The 21,899-nt window shown below is 36.1% G+C and overlaps 2 protein-coding genes across 2 annotated transcripts; both read left to right on the top strand.

Moving 5' to 3' along the window:
• On the top strand, positions 3,099-5,310 carry LOC18789156 (cyclin-D3-1). Its single transcript, XM_007227269.2, has 4 exons — positions 3,099-3,968; positions 4,060-4,261; positions 4,409-4,539; positions 4,652-5,310. Exons 1-4 carry the CDS (start codon positions 3,429-3,431, stop codon positions 4,907-4,909), a joined length of 1,131 nt encoding a protein of 376 aa, XP_007227331.1. The 5' UTR covers positions 3,099-3,428; the 3' UTR covers positions 4,910-5,310.
• On the top strand, positions 18,547-20,887 carry LOC18792423 (probable isoaspartyl peptidase/L-asparaginase 2). The gene is made up of 4 exons (XM_007222610.2): positions 18,547-18,843; positions 19,199-19,432; positions 19,777-19,863; positions 19,968-20,887. Exons 1-4 carry the CDS (start codon positions 18,682-18,684, stop codon positions 20,463-20,465), a joined length of 981 nt encoding a protein of 326 aa, XP_007222672.1. The 5' UTR covers positions 18,547-18,681; the 3' UTR covers positions 20,466-20,887.

Genomic DNA, 21,899 nt, shown 5'->3' with positions numbered 1-21,899 from the left:
ATGATGAGTTTTCTCTTGCTTGCTAATAGCCTAATACACATGGGGCTTAAAAGATCTCTACGATCTTGAACGAACAAACAAGGGCTGTGATTCTTGTGATGGTCTTATCAGCTATAGACTGCGAGCTATGACGATGGTTTGATGAGTTCCAATAAAGGGCTTTGCTTGCTTGCTTGCTTTCCGTTGCTGTGATTGAAATGTGAGGAAATGAACCAACTTTCTGAGTCTTCAGAGAGTGGGCATATCTGACTTTGACCAGAATGATGAAAGAGGTGGTGTTGTTTTAGGAAAGAAAAAAAAATGCTAATAATGATCGTATAAAAAAAAGTAAAAGGTAAATTAGGAAAAAAAAAAAAAAAAAGAGATTGCTTTTGGAGGCTTTGTAACAGTAAAACAGGGCCAACCTTTGTTCAGTTTCAGTTTTGATGTTAGAGGGGATATTTGAGTGGGTTGGGGTTGGTATTTGGAAACCTCCACCACCACCACCGCCACAAATGCATAAATCACAATCTCATTGATGGAGTCTGAGTCTGAGTCTATAACCTGCTATAGCACCCACACTTTTTGTCCTCACACTATCTTCTTTCGCTCTCTAGCTTCATTTCTTGGAGAATGTACCCTATAAAAGGACCAAGAAAAGAAGAAAAAAAAATTAAAGCAACATCTCAGTCTTATTAGACTCTCAGCCCTAGAAAACCTCGACACCAAAAATAGTAAAGGGGGAAAAAATTTCTTGTAGTCTTATTAATCAACATGTTATGAGGTTAATCTTCATTTTTTTTATACAGGAGATATTATGAGAGGAGAATTTGAGCACATGACCTCAAATACATGGTAATTGCTCTTAAACACTTGAGTTACAAGTCCCTTATAAGTTGATCAACATGTTATAAGAATAATATTACGAGGGGAATGATTCGAGCACATGACCTCAACTACTCTTAAACACTTGAGTTACAGGCTCCTTGTCAGTTAATCAACATGTTACAAGGATATTAGTAACGGAAACATGATTATAACATGTGTGGATGGAATTAGGGGGTAGTAGAACATGTATGTGGGATAAACGGTCGCGTCCCTATTGTTAAGAAACACGTAGAGTAGAGTACTGAATTAGCAACATATACAGCAAACACTCAGCAAAGGGTTGCTTTTTAATCTTTTATTAATGTTAAATGGCATAGAGGGGGGGAAGATAAAGTCTGAGGAGCTTGAAGACATACAGTGATAGATACATAGTGTGTTCTCTCTCATCTGTAATTGTTGCTGGCTGTTGTAAACATAATGGTTGAGTGCAGCAGTGCAGAGAGAGACCACCTTTTCGTACAAAAGAGGAATTGAGTTGTCCTGCTGCTGGGGAGTTTATAATTCCAAGAAATATTCATTTTAAACTTGGCTTGTTGATCTCTGAAATTTTGAAGAATGCTTAATACCAGAAAGCAAAAAAATATATATAAATACAAATAATGAGCCTTCAAAAATCTTATAATCTTCTTAAAACTTAATTGGATTATTCAAAACTCATTACATGCAAAACAGTTTAGTTATGTGACTATAGTCTGCCTTATGCGTTCTGTGTTAATATAAGAGCGAGATTTAAACTTGAGATATTTGATAACATTGTGAAGAGAAGTAACATTAGATTAAGAGCTAGTTGATACAATAGAGTGTCTCAAATACGATAGCAAAGCGGGAAAAATAACCCTGCAACAAATAGGATCATCAATATTTAAAGAAACAAATAAAGAATCGAAAAGAAAAAGAAAAGAGTTGGCTCCCGGATGCCTTTACTTCTTCTCTAGGTTAAAGCTTAAAATTATTTGTATAAAGTTTCACAGTTTCACTTTTCCTTTTACCAAAACCAATCAAACCAAAATCTTTATTACGAAATTTTCAGTATAAATTAAAACCATACATAGTCAATGATAAAAAGCTCTTTATTCACCTATAGACAAGTATATAAGCAAATTAAAATGTAACGAGACCTAAAAATTAAGATCTACCTAGTTGATAAAAACAAAAAACAAAAAACAAAACAATTGTCATGGCTGATGGCACCCAACATAGAGATAGGCATCTACAACATGGTTTTAAATACCTTGACACTTGACACCCTAACCATATCAATATCTCACCTAGCCCCACTCCCACGTCGCTTGAATGTCTAATAATATATGGAGATAATTTGTATATATGAGCTGCAGAAGCAAAAGGCATCTGAGAGAGACAACTCTTTTCTTTTAATTTTCTTTTATATTTTAAATAAGTAAGATGAGATAAATTTATACATAACGTTATGTATGAATCATATGAGATGAGAGCTTCATCCCAAAAGCACGTAGTCTGACACCGATTCATGCACAACGGTCTTAAATCATACACAAAGTTGTTTTGCACCACAAATTTTATGTGTAAAATAATAAAAGGTGTGAAAACAGAGCACAATACAAAAATGGCGATGCAATCTTGTGTCTAACCTACACAACACAAAGCTGCCAGCTCATTTGTTATCGTTGCAAATAATATTTTATAATATTTGAATTGAGAAAGAAAATTTCAAAACAAATTTATTGGCACCGATTTTGGTCGTTGCAATGTGCACCAGATTTAGAGGGTAAATTGTTTTTCGCGCGAAGGGCTCCCGCTCGCGCCAATTTCACCCACTCTTGCTGTATCCAAGACTAAAATATAAGGCCAGATTTATCCTCCGATAATAAAAACAAATAGAAAAACAAAATACAAATGATATAAAAATAATTAAATAAACACCCACAAATAACACAAGCGCAGAGCAGAAGATCCTCTCGTGTCTGGCCACTCATATCCCCCCCTTCTACCAGCTCAAGGCATTCTTTTTTATTCATATTTGGTGTGGATGTGCATGTTCATCACATGGTCATCTGATCAGACGGCTCATGGCATCCGACGACTTTGATCAGAGGGGGTTGATAGGAGGTGGGCCCTGAAATGCAAGGTGAGGAAGATACAAATGTCACGTGTCAACTTGTTGTGCTGCATGGCCCATTATGTATTAAGGTCCGGTGGATTTAGGCACGCGAGCTCCCCAATTGAAAAGAGCAGAGTTTTACAGTGACAGTAGGAAGGGAAAAACAAAACCAAACAAACAACCCACAAGTTATATATAAAACCGCATCTTTGAGAGTGGGTTGTGGTCACTGCTCAGTCCCCCTCCCCTCTCCTCTTCCCTACTGCTCTGCTCTTTCAATCACAGACAGATAGAATACTGAGAGAGAGAGAGAGAGAGAGAGAGAGAGAGAGAGAGAGAGAGAGAGAGAGGTAGAGATTAAGATAGAGAGAAGATGCCTAAGGCTGAGTCTTCAGGCCTCTCTTTCTTCTTCATACTCTCTGCCTCTGGCCTGTTCATGAAGTAATGAGCCCAGAACCAAACCTCTTCTTCTCAGAAGAAGATGGATCAACATCATCATCAGCAAGAAGTAGAATCAAGTGAAGAACAAAACCCAGTTTTCCTTTTGGATGCTCTGTATTGCTCAGAAGAGCATTTGGAGGAACAAGCGAGTGTAGTGGAGTATTTCCAAGAGGAAGATGAATTTGTAGGAGACAGTTGTTGTTACAGCAATATTTCATCGTATAAGCCAATAAAAGTTCCAATCTTGCTAGAGCAAGACTTGTTTTGGGACAACGAGGAGCTAATCTCACTGTTATCCAAAGAAGCAGAACAAAATGGTGAGCTTCAAAAACCTCTCCAAATCAGCTCATCTGTGTCTGGGGCTCGTAAAGAGGCAGTGGATTGGATGCTGAGAGTGATTACCCACTTCTCTTTCTCTGCTCTCACTGCCGTTCTTGCTGTGGATTACTTTGATAGGTTCTTCTTCAGCCTCCAGTTTCAGATTGAGAAGCCATGGACGACCCAGCTTGCTGCTGTGGCTTGTCTCTCTCTTGCTGCCAAAGTGGAGGAGACCCAAGTTCCCCTTTTACTGGACTTCCAAGTACGTTCATGTTTGATTGTTTAAAGCTTGTGATTTTGTGTCCGTGTCCTGATTTGCTAAACCAATCTGGGTTTTTCTGACATTTTTTAAGGTGGAAGACAGTAAGTATTTTTTTGAAGCTAGAACTATTAAGAGAATGGAAATTTTGGTGCTCTCCACACTTCAATGGAAGATGAACCCTGTCACTCCACTTTCATTTGTCGATTACATCACAAGGAGGCTTGGGCTAAAACACCATCTCTGTTGGGAATTTCTCAAGAGATGTGAGCTCATCCTTCTGAATCTCATTTCAGGTAAAGCCATCCCTAATCTTGCCCTTCCCTTACTCTCAAACTTGATCCCTTTTCTGCAATAACATAAACAACAAAGAAAGTAAAGTTGAAATCTTTAATCCTATCTTACAATATTCTTGGCCTTTTCTTTGAATTTTAAAATTGCAGATTCTAGGTTCATGTCTTTCCTTCCATCTGTAGTGGCCACTGCTACAATGCTGCACGTTGTCAACAATATAGAACCCTGTTTACATGTCGAATATCAAAACCAGCTCTTAGGCATTCTCGGAATTGACAAGGTTTGTTCACCCTTTAACCCGAATCTCCAAGTACCAATCTTTCCTATACTAAAACATGGGAAGTTTGAATTTTTTTATCAAAGTTCTCTAATTCTGATTGAATCTTAAACAGGACAAAGTGGATGATTGCTATAGGCTTGTCCTGGAATTGTCATCATCAGGAGGCCATGGCAAACCATCCAACAAGCGCAAGTTTGGTTCAATTCCTGGCAGTCCAAATGGAGTTATAGACATGTCATTTAGCTCTGATAGTTCAAATGATTCGTGGGCCGTGGCCGCATCAGTCTCATCTTCACCAGAGCCTCTGTCAAAGAAGCGGAAGCTCAGCCACAACCCAAATGCAGAGATTCTCAGCTTCATCCCTCGCTAGTTCCTCAAATGGTTCCCACCTTTTTTCATTAAGGACCCAAAAAAAAAAGAAAGTCTTTCCATGTCTAATAAGTACTTATGTTCTTATGCGATTTGTTAAATTGCATACCATCTCTGAAACTTTCATCCTAGTTTTCCCAACCAAATTCAATCCACATACTCAATGATCTCTGGACTTTTCTGTGGATGGTGGATATATGGGATTAGGAAACAGAGATGGTTTGCATTTTATCCGGAGGAAAGTTTTTTAAGAACATGAACATGGCAATGAAGAGTGTACTTGCAGCAGGCAGTATTATTATATATCTCTACTCATAAGCCTCTCTTGCATGGCCTTTCTAAAGAAAAAAACAAAAAGAAAACAATAATATCTATGTGGCTTTTTCTTCCACATTATTATAAGCTTCTCATTGCCCATCATTATTAATTTGTAGAAATACGTACCCAACGTTAACATTTGGTTAGTAGCAAATAGCAGTCGGCAATCCAAAATACAAAACAAAAGAAACCCCAAAAAATTTCTGCATAATTGAAACATGAAAATAACACTTGTGGTCTGATTTCTTGAAGAATTAAAATGAAAATTTTGGGAGGAAAGGCCTGTTATGCATGTGGTTAGAGGAACATGCTGTCGGCCACAAGCATTTTAGGTGTAGGAAAATATTGCGAGTATAAGTTGGAGGTTTGACCTCGATGGATGAGCTAAATCTTGTATGACTTTGGGTTTGAAATTTGCCCTAATCACTTGAACAAGACCAACAGGTGTAACCCACCAAATCTCTAACACCGTCCACCTCGACTTTCAATGCATGCCTAAGCCTTGCCTCTCTCCCCACCTATAAGCTCCTGTAATATTTACTAATTTTATTTGTAGTAATTAATGGACCATTTTATATCAATATTAACATTGATACAAAATGGACCGTTCAATATTTCCAAAGTGCATTTCTTGTAATTATACATTTATTAGCTTTAGTATCGGATTAACAGTGGCATGGCATCCCCCACCAAACAAGGCTAGGTAACGGAGAATAATGCAGTGATACGTGAAAAAGTTATTTTGCGTGTCATTGCATTATTAATCAAAAATAACAAAAAGTGCTACCATGTTGTATGAATGTCTCTCTTATAAACTAGAGCTACAAATTATAGAGAAAGACGTTTGTACTATGTATCTAGATATGCGTTGCTTAGCAAATGAGATTTAGATTGCTCCCACCACATTTGTAGGCAAGAATTGGACCGATCGATCTCACTTAATAGTGGTTAATCATTCACAAAAGACACCCACAATAAGCACTACATGTGCTTTCTACTAGCTCCCACAAGAAACAATTTAATGCATGCCTAGTGTTTGAGCTTTCTTAGGTACAATTTAATCAATCTCCTAATTATTTTCTAATGCACCGCGATTGCCGGAGTAAATATAAAATAAGAAGCTGGCTCAAATTTCCGTTGATATATATTGACCCTTCTCATATACTATATAAGTAATCTATTGCTAGATTTGGTAATTGCCACTATAATAATACATATAAATATTGCATTGAAGTGTCGCACTTGTGTAGAAATCTCTTGGCCTAGTCTATGTAGAAGAAGAAGAGCATGTGGATGAAAGGTGGAATTATGGAAAAGAGACACCAAAAAAGGAAGTGGAGAATTTAGAAGATTAAGAAGAAATTAGGTTGATAATAAACAATACTATTTCTGTTTTATACAAGTTTTTTTTTTGAAGAAAAAGAAAAACATGCGTACAAAGGAAAAAAATAAAGAAAAGGTGAAAGGGGGTGGGGGGTGGGGGGAATGCTGAAATCGGGGAACAATATCTTTTGATTTTGTGTGAGATGTCTTTGTTGTTCCTTACACTTTGCTTGCTTTTTGGGCATAAGACTATTTAAGACTGTAGGCGTATTTTCAACCTAAAAAGAAAAAGGGAGAAAGACAATGATAACATACGGATTGTTTGATAAAAAGTCCAGAAAGAAAGAGAGAGCAATGGGTTCCAGCATATCACATTTCCTCATCTTTCTTGGTTGCTGCCCTCTTTCTTTCAACTCCTGAAAGCTCACCCCTTTTCTTCTTTTCTTTTCTTTTCTTTTTTCCAAATTCCAACAATTGTATATCAATTGAATTGACTAGTTGCTCAAGTATGTAAAATTTATACCTTCATATTAATAATTTTGTCAATCATTTACAACCGTTCCGTTATTGAGAATGCCAACAAAAATTTCAAATTTCAATCAATATTGGAGGTATTCAATGCGAGAAGCTATTATGGGGGGCCTCACTTTACCTTTGATTCGGCGAAACTATAGTTGGGTCAGAGAGATTATCATTAATCCCTCGCACACAGTTTTGGCACAGATGATGAATTAATTCATGAAAACTCACACATTCTGCTCGTGAGTGGCTTAATTAATGATAAGGCGACCTTTATATCTATCCCATAAATCCCAATATGTATCCAAATAATTGGTTTAAATTGGCAACATCTTTATCATCATTCATATCAATCCCAGGTTTGGTTGCAGTTGTTGCAGAGTCTTGCAGCACTACAGTTGGATTATTTTATCCTATATGATCTAAACCACAGGATTGGCATCCAATGGGCTTGGCTGGGCTGGTCTGAACTGGACTGATCTGGGCTGCTTATTGTCTCTGGTATATAATGTGTCACTTTCCCATGAAATGCCAAACGTACTATTCAGATTTCAGAGGCTCTCTCAGACTTTTTAACAAGTCAAGACAGCCCTGCACTGCCTTTGGTTCTTCCCTATTTGTTTTTGCGGAAGATGCATGGAGCTGGCTGGCTCATATGCTTTGAAAGTATTTTTACATAATCTGTTTGAAAACAAAATTAAACAAGGGTCCATTATTTCTGGCCAAACCATGCGGCCAATGCCATGGCCGTACAAAAGTGGTCCACAATATGATTATGATAGAGTATTGGTTAGCTTTCAGCAGCCGTGGCAGCAGCAGCAGCAGTGGTCCAATCTAGCAAATTAAACTTGTTTCTTGGTTTGGTTTGGTAGGTAATTTTCTGTTTTCTATTTGCCTTTTGTTCATCATTCTGTTTTTTTAACATTTTGCTCTGTTAACATTTTTTTACAGTGAAATTCAAAAGGTCAAAAAATATAATTACTTACAAGTACAGTATCTAGTCCTGAGTGTTTTTGGGCAGAAAAACTCGTATAAAACAAAAATAACGAAATAATATTATCCTCGTTTCACACAAGTATTTATCGTTTCTTGAGGGCAGTGGTTACGTCTTGAGATGAGATACATGAAATGATAGTCTGCAAATGACCTTTAGGCCTCCTCAAGTGTCCAGCTATGCTGGGAAAAAAGAAAGCAATATTACTAGATTTTAGCTGTGTAGATCCACCTCTGCAGGCGTTTGGATTAGTTAATTAATATTGGTGGCAACCAATAACTCAACCATTTGGCTTTGCCCTGACAAGGTTTTTGTGTATACTTAATTTAGCAGAGATGTAAATCTTTTGTCTCTTTTTTTTTTTTTTTTTGACTTGAGAGATAGGGACAATATAGCATTTATGCTTGTTGAACTTATCTGTTGTCTTTCCTTCGTCTTGGATGGATGAATTACAGTTCCTGTAATTACCCTACCCTTTGCGTATATTTTACATTTTACATATTATTTTTACAAAAAACAGGCAACTATAAATGAATCATGAATGTTAATTGGCAATTTGACTTGGACAAAACTTGATTACTAAAGATAAACAAACTTAAATATCATTGAAGGTTGAACGTAATTAATCAAATACCAACTAACTATTACTCTAGCGATTTTTCTCTTTCTAATAATAAAAGAGGTTTTACATTCAGATTCCCGATATCTTGTTATTGAAATTTGAAGAAGGTTTTAGCTCTGTTTTTTCAGGAAACCAGTTTTGTTCTTTGTTCACCTTTCTGGGGTCCAACACGGGAACTGTCCATCAATATGAGCCCTACAGAATTGAAGGCCCGCAAGAAAGAAGAAATGTACTTTTGATAACTAATTGGTCATATAAGAACTGTTGAGATTTACTTTCAACTCATTCAAGTCTCTGCAGGAATTGGGCTTTGTTAGAATGTACGACTTCGACTACACAATTGACCAATCCAAGGTTCATGCGTAGAGTTAAGGCCTAACCCAAGTGGAGTTGGGCATCATGATCAAGCCCATTGGAATCCGTTAGAGAGTTGGACAACAGAACTTGGGCTCTCACATGAAAATTAAGAAGAGACACTACAATCATTTTTTTTTTTTTGGGTCGAGACAAAGCCTACAATCTTCTTTTTTTTTTTTTTAATTATAAGAGCCATGGATAAAACTTGCTTATTGGTGTTGCTAATAGTAGGCCACTGGTCCATTTTTCTGAAATTTAATATGGTATCAAAGCGGGGTGATTGACTGGGCTTGAATTGGGTATTCACATGTTAGACTTGAATGTTTACCCTTACCCCTTACCTGATACGTAGTGTTCACATGTCGGGCTTAAATGATAGACTCTGATATAGACTTGGCCCACTATGTGGTGGTTCCACTTGAAGGCGCGTGTTAAAGAATATAGGTCTCACATCGGAAACTTGACTGAATAAAATATAACATATAATGAATGGTTCCACAATTAATATCACTGAGGTCTTTTGTAATAAAACCCCACACTTACTGGGCTTTGTAGGTGGTTAAATTGGAGACAATATTGTTGTTGCTAGTAGTGAGCCGCTAGCCCATCTCTCTAAAATTTAACAAATGATACTCCCGAAGCTCTCAAACAATCCCAAGTTATGTTATTTTTGCAATGCGGATAGTGGGTCTCAACATTCCACAATGCTTCATCTTAAAGTATTAAATAACATTTCCATATATCATCTTAATCCGGTCTATAGGTCGCCCATTCCGCAAAGTATAGTACCAATGATAAGGAGAAAGTGCCAAAAGTTCTTAAACCATCTCAAAATATGCTATATTTCTAATACAAAATATTGGGTGCTAGTAAATTTAAGCATTTAGTGTGCATGAAATTAGATATGGTGAGGAATATGTTGGGCTCGTTCTCTTCTGCCTCCCACTTGTCCACCTGTGTGTGTGTGTTGAATTGCCTCGACGAAGGGTCGAAGAGTCAAGAATACTTGTCGACTCATCAGGCGACAAAGGCACCACACACCAAACCAAACAGAAGAGTGCTCAAGTAATAAGGCCAAACGTGTACTGTGTGGTTATAGCTGTTCTGGAAGGTCCATGTTGGTCTCAGTCGAGTAGCTAGTAGCTCAGTGCCCAGTGTGGGAGAGAGAGAGCGAGACAGTTGGCCATTTTTCTGTTGCTAGCTGCTTGTTCCATCTCTTTCAAAATCTAAATTTTATAATTATCATAAAGACCCAAATTGATGACATTGATTAGCATGGAAATTTGGCCTCTTGTCAATCAGATCGAATTGGTCATTTTGGCTCGTCGCACCCACACGCCCACTTGCATTATAATATTGTACGGATTACATTTGAACAGTAATATTGTTTTGTTACAGCTTATTTATTTTGCATATTTGATCATTTTGATAGGACATATAAAAATCACGTGGGCTTTATGTCCTATCTTAATATGTGATATCGGTGGTTGCAACTTGCACGCACCACATTGGGACAAATCCAAGTGTTTCACATTCTATTGGTTCGTCCGTTGATATTTACTTTTATACAGGGAGGGAACAAACCCTAGTGCCATGCCATGTTCTTCGCACACCAATACTATACTAGTGGTGATAATTTTCTGGATGAGGAGGGATGACATGACGATTGGGAGGTAAATAGGCTTTATCGATTTTGACTGGATTGTAACAAGCTCAATCATAAAAAGACGGGTATTACTTCTATGAAGGTATGGGGATGTTTTTCTATAATTTATTAGCGATTGGGTGTTAGAATGAGTTGTAACTTGAAATGGATCATAACTAGACACTAGAGTTGACTGATAATTAGAGCGAGGATGACTGATTGTAGAACCAAGGGATGAAATTCGATTGATGACTTGGAGTGGTGGATATCCCTGTGAAATGGATGATTTGGGATGGTGTATTTTTTACTGTAGTTAATGAGGAGGGAAGCTTTCTGGTTGTTGACTGGGTTTCATCTTTGAGGGATTTTTTATCCGCCATTCCTCTGTTCTTGTAGAAATTCTTTGGTAAGAAAATTGGGAATACTATTTTCATTGCCTTTCAAATTTTCAATATCGAAATCAAATATACTTAATGTAGCCTACTATCTTGCAAAAATATGTTTTTATGCAATGTTTCCTTTTCTAAAACATGCTTTGCAATCTTACAATCGACTCTTATTTAAAATAAAAAAAAATTTGATTAAGTAAATCGTCTTGAAATTTTGAAATGCATAGTACAGTAGATAAAATTTCTTTATATATATATATATACAAAACTTCCATTGATGGATCCCTCAAATAAACTTATTTAAAGGACATCCTTGTAGGGCATACTCCACATTGTATTTCATTAATCCAAACCATCTATTTTGTAGGTAATCATTCAAAGATCATCTCTATATAAATAAAAAAATCACTTGAATCCGATATCATTTGACCACTCAATTGAGTTATTGAAATTTTAGTACTTTCTTGAAGCACCGTGTTAATTGATTTTGTAGAACACAATTGGATGTCAAACGGCTTCTTATTTGTCTAATTTTTTATAAAAATGATCTATGAATAAAGACCTTATATATATATATATGGTGGGTGGTTGACAGATTGATTGAAAAAGACTTCAAAGGTTATTTGTCTATAATATTGACATGGTACTTAACCTTTTGTTTTCTTCTTTCTCTCTGTTTCCTATGAGGTGCAACTTAAGTGGTCCTTTTTACATCTACCACTTATATGGTCTCGCATCTCGCCATCTTAAATTGATCTTTAATTGGTTGTAATTATAAATAGAGATATTTAGTGAAATACCTATTCTTAGCACTAATATTATAGACAACTCAAAAAAAAACAAAACGCACCATTGAATTTCTATAAACAAACCCAAAAAAAACCCAAAAAATGTCAACTAACCTTATTGAATTTAATATTGATTATTAAATTACTTTGATGCCCTATTGAGTATTTTGAGTATTTTTATGAGATTTTGGGGTTGGGCTTGTTTTAAGAAATTGATGTCAGTTTTGTAATTTATAAGAAGTTAAAAGCCTATTTGTTATGTTGTAAATGGGCTTTGGGTGTGTTTCTATAGTCCATTTTATATATGGTATTTTTATAATTTGGGCCCATATATTTGGTATAATAGTGAATCTCCCATATAAATATTAGCTGCGCATAATCGCCATGGCTATGGGAGCCAAAATGCACTAGGGTTTGTGGATATCTCTCTTTATGTATAACATGTGTTGACTAAGTAACATCTTAGTTTTCATTTATTTGTTTGCTTTTATGCGCAGGTAGATCGCTGGAAATCATATTTTCTCCAAATCTATTACGGATGCGGTGGTGGGTGTGTGGCCGTGATGGTGCTTCTTCAGGTGGTGGTGGTAGGGTTTGTTTAGACTCATGGGTTGATTTAGGATTTTGGTTATGTTGGGTTTTTGGGCTTTGTTTGGGCTTATGGCTAATTGTGGTGATGTGGGCTAATAGTTTTTGCGCGGCTTTTGTTCGCGTTAGTTTTGCTTTTAGCAAGTTAGTTTGTTGCGTACTTGGGATTGGTATTTTATATGTCTTGTTGATGTCTTTGATTGTACCGTTGAAGTTTCTATTTGATCCAAAACAAAAAAACAAAAAAAAAACTTAGTTTCCTAAATCAATGTAGCTAATTTCATGTTTACTTTGTATATCTAGTAGGTGTTTCACATGTCGTATATTCCTAATGCAATTGTAATATCTTCATTAAAGATGATTAGCCTTTGATGTCAACAGGTCAAGCTCAGTGTTACCTTGCAAATCAGAGGTCTCAGGTTCGAACCTTGATGACATCTTTGTTGTATGTGTGTGACAGAAACCTTCTCTTTTTATAGTTTATACTATCGCTTGTATTAAAATAAATATAAAAAAAATTAGTCTTTGATTTGTTTTGACATTTTTACCTGAAAAAGCTTGTAGTATAGATTCTTTTATTGTTCCTTTTACTGCTGAGATCTTTTATTATTGTGTACCTCTGAATTTACCCTAGAAAAAAAATGCCGACAAAAGGTTAAATGATTGACAAAGATCTATGGATCCATTTCATTATGAGCTTTTGATTTTCCTAATCATGGTGCGGTTAAAATAATATTGTCTCTAACAATACTGAGTTTAAAATAAAAAAGAAACTTTACTTGCGCCTCACAATGGCCGAAAGGGCCAACTGTAGAGGATTAGGGGCCAAAAAACACAGGGGACAAAACCCATTTTTAGTTAAATTATCTTAATTAAGTAAATAATTTAACTGGGGGGCAGCAGAGGCAGAGAAGCCACTTTGTTGTTGGGAGGAGAAGGGGGTCCTTTTGTCTTTTTAAGAATGAGTAGCGGAAAGTTGGGAGATACTGCACGACAATAGGACAGAACATGTGATGCGAATCTTTTGAAGCGCACAACAAAGCACAGTGGGGTCCATTGGGGAGCCTTTGCCAATTCAGCAGTGGGCCCCCGAAAGCGATTGCAGGAGGAGGGAGAGAGAGGTATCATATTTGAAGATTCCGTGGCTCAACACTCTAAACTGCAGTCATAGGAGCCACCCACCCACCCACTGCCCATGAACGACGTGGCGTTTTCCAATTTACAATGCATCTCTCATCAAACCCATCAAAAGTATTTTTGCAGTTTATTATATTATGTTTGTGTTTTATATGCCTACTTGTAGTGCATCTCGATTCTCAAAAGTGTTTCTGTTTGGAAATGCGTTCTGCATACTCCTCCATTACCATTAACAAGTTACAACCAGCTAGCAGCCTACCTTAGCTACTTGATGTTGATAGTTTCAATCTTTATTGCTATACTGTTTAATATTGCATGATGTCGATACCTAATCTTTTTCTCCAAATTGTCTGGTGTGTTATATATGCTTCCACCATTTTTGCGTCAATGATTAAGACCCTGTCCTTCTCTTTGGAAAACTTCTCCATGTGCATGTATATTAAGGTGATAATAACGTGCATTAATATGCCTCACATATCGTTAAATATTTGAATGATACGCAAAATAAATTTACTCTTTGTGTGTGTGGTGTGTGTGGTGTGTGTTGTGTGTATAGAGAGAGAGAGGTGTCAAACGGGCACTCTGCCTTTTGAGATGATGAGGGTTTTAAACCCATATCCAAATATGAGTGTCATTCTCAAAAAATGACATTAGTGAGGTGAGTTAGCAAGAAATGACGCATACACAGTCGTACTTGAATATAGTGGAAAATTCATAAGCACCAAAGAGAACATGTGGATCCCAATTGCACCATAATTAATCTAGTGATAACAAGTAAGTTGAAACTTTAGATGACATATGACTCGAAGTTGTTAGAGGCAGATCATTGATTGATTTGCATTAGTTAATTAAGTAAAAAGAAAGCTCTTTCACGACAGTAAGAAGCAGGTACAAGTTATCCCAAAAATGGATGTTTACGTGCTCCAATAGGGATGCATGCATCAATTTCTAACTACGGACAAAAGGAATTTACCAAATATATGAATGAATGAGGATATAAAATTTTCAAGCTCTCACCCCACCACCTATACCGAAGTTAGGCCAAGACAGTAGCGGACTTATTAAAGTGTAAGGAGATACATCTGTATCTTTTCTCACTAGAAAAATCATTGTAAATGCTTCAGCTAGTGTACATATTACCTTATTTCTATTTTCAACATTTAAGTAAATGTCTTTGTCCTTTTACTTTCATTTATTTTTATATTACCTCATTTACTTAAGTTTATAATGTAAATAAGGAAGTACTTCTTATTTGGATTCAAATAAAAATACTAAAAAATCAAATTCCCACCAAATCAAAATATGAAAAATTGGTTTTAGTGCAAAATACATTTATGCTAAAAATGATGGCTCATTAAGTCAATATATACTTCATATTAAAATCTCATAAAATTAAGTTTTCTTATTTGATGTGTAAGGAATAAAAGCTGCCAAAAATTATCTTGAGAAAATAATTATTTCGAAAAACCATTTTTCATACTTAGTCAATATTTTTACATAAAATAATTTTTCATGTATGATATGAATGCATGAAGAAATCTAAGGTCAAATTAGGTAAAAACCTTAAATGTTCAATCTATAAAGAGTTTTTAGCCTTTCAAAATTACACATACGCTCAAAAATTCATGAGTCCGCCAGTGATTCAATATGAAATATAAACCATAGGTACAACATAGGTACACTGCAGATGACGTGGCCACACCACACCCTCACATTTCAAAACTAAAAACTACATCTGCACCACATGATCGTCTCACCCCTTAGGACACAGGTCGGCAGAAAGAAAAAAAAGGTTGGTAAAATACTTGGGTTGTTTGTACACACACAGCATTGTCTCACATAGCATTGCCCAATCATAAATTTCATGTTAAATGGTGATTTCGTCCCAAAGGCATGCAAGTTTGATGGCAGGTAAGTATGCATGTCAAATTATCTCATTAACATATTCATGAAAAATTAATATTTACCAAAGATTCTACATTTCAAGATTTGTTGGGGATCTGTATTTGGGAACAATAATTATTATAAAAAAAAAGTGTTAGTGAATTTGTTTGAGATTTTTGTAGATATGTCACATGAACTTATACATTAGTTTCAATTTGTCATATTAAAAAAAAATTAAGTGAAATGTCACCTTAATTTCAAAATCCGTGATTTGTCATTTAACTTTAACACAATTTATTTTAAGGGTATTTTAGTCTTTCTATTTGCAATGGTATTTTAAAAAAATCATTATAATTTTTTTTTATTATACATGCCCAGAGAGAGAGAGAGAGAGAGAGAGAGAGAGGTCTCTTTTTCTCTTTTTTTTTTTCTTGAAAATAGAAAGACTAAAATACCCTTAAAAATAGATGGAAAATTGGATGGTGTTAAGTCAGATGATAAATAATGAATTTTGAAAATTTTAGGTGACATTTCTCTCAATTTTTTTTTAAAAAAGTGACAAATTAAAATTGAGGTATAAATTGAAGTGATTTTCTACAATTAGCACAATTTTTTGATGTTCCACCGAAGATTAAAAAGACAAACGACGTATAAAAGTGGAATTAGTGGGTGCAATGTACATGAACACTAAAATGTGTTGCTGACGTGCCCTGTCTCGTCCCCCAACTTTGGGAGTGCATCTATCTTCGTCAATTAGTATTTGTTTAATCTTATGGTCAGGAATTTTTTGAAAATAAATTTGTATAGAAATGAAACTTGAGATCCTAATCATAGATTAAATCCAAGTTGCATACATATGACTTTGCGAAATAACATATGTGTAGAGTTTCAATTTGATTTAGTCTTTACGCTAATTAGCTGAAATGTTTGAATGAGCCTTATGCATATCTGAGAGCTACATCCTCACTGTGTCACCAGCCTAAGCAAGATTAGCCAATCATCACCATTCTTATCATTTCATTATCACATGAAAATTAAATAATAATTAAATTCATAATGGCCATGTGGGGAATATAAAAATCCAGCATCGGAGGGACCACCGCCTTTGAAATTAATTTTGGTCCGCCGCCAGGCCCGCCCCACCTAACTTGCTATAAAGAAATATGTAGAAAGAAACAAAGTCACGTGAAATTAGAAGTTCATAGGTCACTTGAAATTAGAAATTTTACAAGTCACTTTAATTTAAATAACAACTGCACCATGCACATTTAGGTTTGGGATATTAATATCTGATATAATGAAATTTATATATTCAATTAAAGTTAGGCATGAAAACATATCAAGATACCAAGATTCCGTTTGATTCATAAAAAAAAGAATCTTTGAAACGAAAAATTAAGCTTTAGACATGGAAAATAAAAAGGCATTAGAATAACTCTTCTTCGATAAAGAAAGGGCAAAGGGGGAAGCCTAAACAAATATCACAAGAAGGAGAAAGCAACAAAATGGTTAGTCGACCGAGGCTTTATTTTTGTCCTTAAATTATTAGCCCACGTTCAATGTAAGATTCTGGGAAGAGCTCTTTGTATTTATTTGCAAGATTGTCGGGGCTCAAATATTTTTTTACTTATAATACAATAACTCTACCTGCAGGTGTTGCGTTGTTCATGACTAGACTTAAGTACCCGATTAAACTGCTGTTTGAGCCAGATTAGGGAAGTTGATGGGTTTGAAATTCGTCAACTCATCAAAGCATATCGGTTAATTAAACCCTAAATCATGATATCTTATTTTATGGAATGAAATCTCACGACAAACCATCATTAGTAAATTATAGATACATACGATTACTTTTAACAATCTTTCGGTAAATTTAACATATTATGAAACATGTAAAAATTTACTCCATACTCGCTCAACTTTTACCTCACAGCCAACCCTACCTTTGCATGTTCAATATTTCTGATTCTAGTGACAATTAGTATAGTAAGTGTTCTTCTTGTTTATAGTAAATTTATCTTTTCCTCTTGAAATTCATTTTTTATTATCTACAACCCATCACGTTATTTTCTCTACAAATAAAACCATGACTTCTATAAGAAAAACTCAATGACTAGGATCAAATTAAGCTAGTTACCTAATTAAACTACAAATTTAATTTATTAAACTTTTTAGATTTCAAAAATACCCCTCATTACAGTTTAGCTTCCCTCAATTAATTGTGTTGATTTATTTTTATACTCTTGATTATATTTTTCAACTGATTTGGTGTAATTTAATGTTTGAAAAAAAAATTGGAGACATTCAATGTTCTTATTTGTTTCTTTTACAATCAATTTAGTTTCTCTGTGTTCTTTTGGTGTGGCAATATATTCAATTTTCATTCCATCAATTGTTACCAATTCTCTTTAATTCAAATTTCGTTTATAGAGTAATGTACCCATTCTTTTAAATTCAAAATTATTATGTATCTATTTTAAATTGTATTTTAAAAGATAAGAAAATCATTGTACTTAAAAATATAGGTAAATTAATATACATAGTCTTAATGAAGAACATAAAGAATTATAGGTAAATTTACTTATATAATCTAAATTAGAGAAATGGAAAATATAAGTGCATATCGGTAAATAGTTTACCTATCTAATATAGGGTAAATGTACCAATCTTTTTTTTTAAAGTTGAAAAATAGGTGAATTTATACAACTAGTATAGTAAGTGAAAAGAGAGAATTGTAGAGAAACACCAAATTAAATTGAGCTCGTGCATTTACGTAAAAATATGGTCTTTCCAAAACTAGGACACGAAACGACGCCTTTTGAATGTGGGACAGATCAGGACCTCCCGCAACAAGTGGTAGGCAGAGGCACAGACACAAATGCGATGCAGGGAATCCCGATTTATTTATTTATCTCGGTTTTTGTAACAAAGAATCCTAATTTTCATTTTTCCAATTTTATTTTTTGGGCCCAACAGAAGATTCCCCACCTAATTTAATTAAATTTTAAGATCCGGGTTCAAAGGGCATTTGGAGTCCGCCAGCGTCTATATAAACCTCCCTCAGCCCCCTTCATACTCGCAGCCACAACATATATACAGAGAGAGAGAGCTAGAGAGTGAAACGGAGAGACAGCAAAGCAAGTCCAGAAAGAGGACACAGAGAGAGCGAGAGACAGGCAGTCAGAGAGAGAGAGAGAGAGAGAGAGAAAATGGGCGGGTGGGCAATCGCTGTGCACGGCGGCGCTGGTGTGGATCCCAATCTCCCGATGGAGCGTCAGGAACAGGCCAAACAACTCCTCACTCGCTGCCTCAATCTCGGCATCTCTGCTCTTCGTTCCGATCTCGCCGCCATTGATGTTGTTGAGCTTGTTGTACGTCCCTCTCTCTCCACATTTCAATTCTCATCAAATCCCATACCTTTTTTTTTTTTGCTATTCTTTAATCCATTTGATTTTTTTAAAATCTCATTTCTTGTGTTTACGTTGTGGGTTTTCTCTGTAACCAAACATGTCCCGAGAATTTTCCCGGACATAACGAAAAAAACCTTCCATTTATGTTTCCGAGTTTTTAGATTTGTCTTAGTTTGCATGCTTACTTTGTCCACTCCTTATTTTACTCTGCTAGCTGGCGCTCAATCATGCATGCTGGACTTTTTTATATTATTATTATTGTTTTTTTTTAATGTGCCAAGTGTACATTACTGACTATTTTTGTTGTGTAACATAGGTGAGGGAATTGGAAACCGACCCCTTTTTCAACTCCGGCCGTGGATCGGCCCTCACTGAGAAAGGGACGGTGGAGATGGAAGCCAGCATCATGGATGGGCCCCAGAGACGATGCGGCGCCGTATCGGGCTTGACCACCGTTAAGAACCCGATCTCGCTGGCACGTCTCGTCATGGACAAATCCCCTCATTCCTACCTCGCCTTCTCCGGCGCCGAAGACTTCGCCCGGCAACAGGTTTGTATATTTACACTTTGGTCCCTATAGTTATCAATACCAAATCGAAGAACCAAAGTCTTCTTTTGATTCTATAAAAAGTAAAAAAAGAGAAAAAATACTCCTGTCTTTTTCAGCAGGTGTAGGAATCTAGTGCGAAGATTCCACGTATTCTTTCCAGTGCCACACGTCTGTTTAAATAATAATTTTACTAGATCTCCTAACCCGACAATTTAATAGTATTGGATGTAAAAAACAATTTAATAATAATATTACTATTTTTAATACATATTTTTCTGGACAAAGATCTTCCTTTTTTTTTTTCCCTCTGTGGAATCTTTATGGGATTTGGTGTCACTTGTCAGGGAGTTGAGCTTGTGGAAAATGAATATTTCATCACTGAGGAAAATGTCGGCATGCTCAAGCTAGCAAAGGAAGCCAACACCATCTTGGTATCTATTTATCTTTTGATTAATGTTTCATTAAATTAATTTAATACTATGGCTGTGTGGTCCATGAGTGACACTAAACCACTCTTAATTTTGGTCACGTGCAGTTTGATTACAGGATCCCACTTGGAATGGAGAGTTGCAGCTCAGGTGTGGAGAGCCCGTTGCACATGAACGGGCTCCCCATTAGCGTGTATGCCCCTGAAACCGTCGGTTGCGTGGTGGTGGACAACCAGGGGCGCTGCGCTGCGGCCACATCCACTGGTGGGCTCATGAACAAAATGACGGGCCGCATTGGCGACTCACCCCTGATTGGTGCTGGCACGTATGCGGGTGACTTGTGCGGGGTCTCGTGCACGGGAGAGGGCGAGGCCATCATTCGCGGTACATTGGCGCGTGAGGTGGCAGCTGTGATGGAATACAAGGGCCTGGGCCTACAGGAGGCTGTGGACTTTGTGATCAAAGAGAGGCTTGATGATGGGAAGGCCGGGCTGATAGCGGTGTCCAACAAAGGGGAAGTGGCATGCGGGTTTAATTGTACTGGGATGTTTAGGGGCTGTGCAACTGAGGATGGGTTCATGGAGGTTGGGATTTGGGAGCAGTGAGGGACTTTGAAAGTGAAAAGCTTTCTGGGTTTGCTTGGATACAGAAATAGTTGTGTCTAGGCTTCTCTTTCTGGATTTGCTTTGTTGTTGTTGGTGGCGTTCTGGATACTGCATTGCTTGTATCTGAAGAGGAGGCTCTCTACCATCAGGAAAGGCATGCCACATTAGGTGTAAGTTGTAGTTTAAGTGGGCCATGCACTTTACTGATAATCTTTAAATAAAAGCCCAAAGCATTTTCGTAAACTTTGATTTATTAGTTCCTTTATTATTAACTTATTACCATCTTATATGTAATTTTATAAATGGTCAACTACAGGAAGCACCAAATTATAGGGTATATGCAAATTGGAATACACCAACTATTGAGCATTTATAAACGGGTAAAATGTAGCAATGGTCTTGAATTAAGACTCAATTTTATTCTTCGTCTCTCACTTTTAAAAATTGTTATGGTCCTTCAATTAGATATCGTGTTGCATTATTGGTCTTTTCGTAAATTTTGTTTAATTTTTTTTTTATCAAAATTAAGGACAAATTAAGAAATGCATATCAAATATTAAAAATAATTTTTTCCCATCACCCCCACACCACGATTTGTTTGCTGAAACCCTAGTATTAGCATAACACCATAAATCACCAAAAGACTCGTAACCATTTATAGGGGGTGGTGGCGTTGGCGTGCGGTTGAAAAGGTGGTGGTTAGGTACAAGTCTTATTTGCCCCTAAAATATGTAGTACATGCATGTCATTGGGTAGAAAAAGTGGTGGTTAGATAAAAGTCTTATTTGCCCCTAAAATGTGTATCATATGTCGAGTGGTGTCAGAGGACGATTATTACTATTTTTGGAGATTAAAGATGAAAAGTAAAGTTGGGTTTTAGTTTAGAGACCATTGCTACATTTTAATCTTTATAAACACATACATGTGTCTATGATTTTAAAACACCTTGCATCATTTTCACCGCTAATTCCATAAAGGCATTATTGAATGAAATGAAAAGAACTATTTGTTGAGATAATAAATTTGAATTCTTTGGGGCAATCTATGAGAAGCAAGATTTGGTGATGGAAAGAAATGTGCATTAAATTTGGTAGGGTATCCAGAAAATTCTTGTTCTCACAAGTTGCCAAATGAATTTATCATCAACGCACGGAAGAAATTTTGAAAAGTTGTAGGGCTTTGTATTTGTCAAATTGTTAATAGTGATTTATCTTTTTCCAATTGTTTGATGCCACAGCCTGATAAAGCCAGAGGATCGGAGGACCTGAAAGCGAGTTGACCTACTAAATTAAATGTTTTCCCTTTTATTCTCATGACAAATGCAAAAGGAAAAAGTAAACAGCAGAAAAGCATATGAGTATGAACTGAGTTGGCCCCATATTGATTGTGAAGATACACCATCCACGCATGAGTTCTGGACAACTTAGGATTGAT

This window comes from Prunus persica, chromosome G1 (genome assembly GCF_000346465.2).
Source record: "Prunus persica cultivar Lovell chromosome G1, Prunus_persica_NCBIv2, whole genome shotgun sequence".
Classification (NCBI taxonomy): Eukaryota; Viridiplantae; Streptophyta; class Magnoliopsida; order Rosales; family Rosaceae; genus Prunus; species Prunus persica.
The sequence above is the reverse complement of the archived record's forward strand: the minus strand, read 5'-3'. Positions and strand labels throughout refer to the sequence as shown.

Excerpts from the sequence above, each read along its gene's own strand:
- LOC18789156 (XM_007227269.2), top strand. The coding sequence starts at position 3,429 with ATGGATCAACATCATCATCAGCAAGAAGTAGAATCAAGTGAAGAACAA. Across the intron at positions 4,262-4,408 it reads CCTTCTGAATCTCATTTCAG|ATTCTAGGTTCATGTCTTTC; the intron begins GTAAAGCCATCC and ends TTAAAATTGCAG. Across the intron at positions 4,540-4,651 it reads GCATTCTCGGAATTGACAAG|GACAAAGTGGATGATTGCTA; the intron begins GTTTGTTCACCC and ends AATCTTAAACAG.
- LOC18792423 (XM_007222610.2), top strand. The coding sequence starts at position 18,682 with ATGGGCGGGTGGGCAATCGCTGTGCACGGCGGCGCTGGTGTGGATCCC. Across the intron at positions 18,844-19,198 it reads TTGATGTTGTTGAGCTTGTT|GTGAGGGAATTGGAAACCGA; the intron begins GTACGTCCCTCT and ends TGTGTAACATAG. Across the intron at positions 19,864-19,967 it reads AGGAAGCCAACACCATCTTG|TTTGATTACAGGATCCCACT; the intron begins GTATCTATTTAT and ends GGTCACGTGCAG.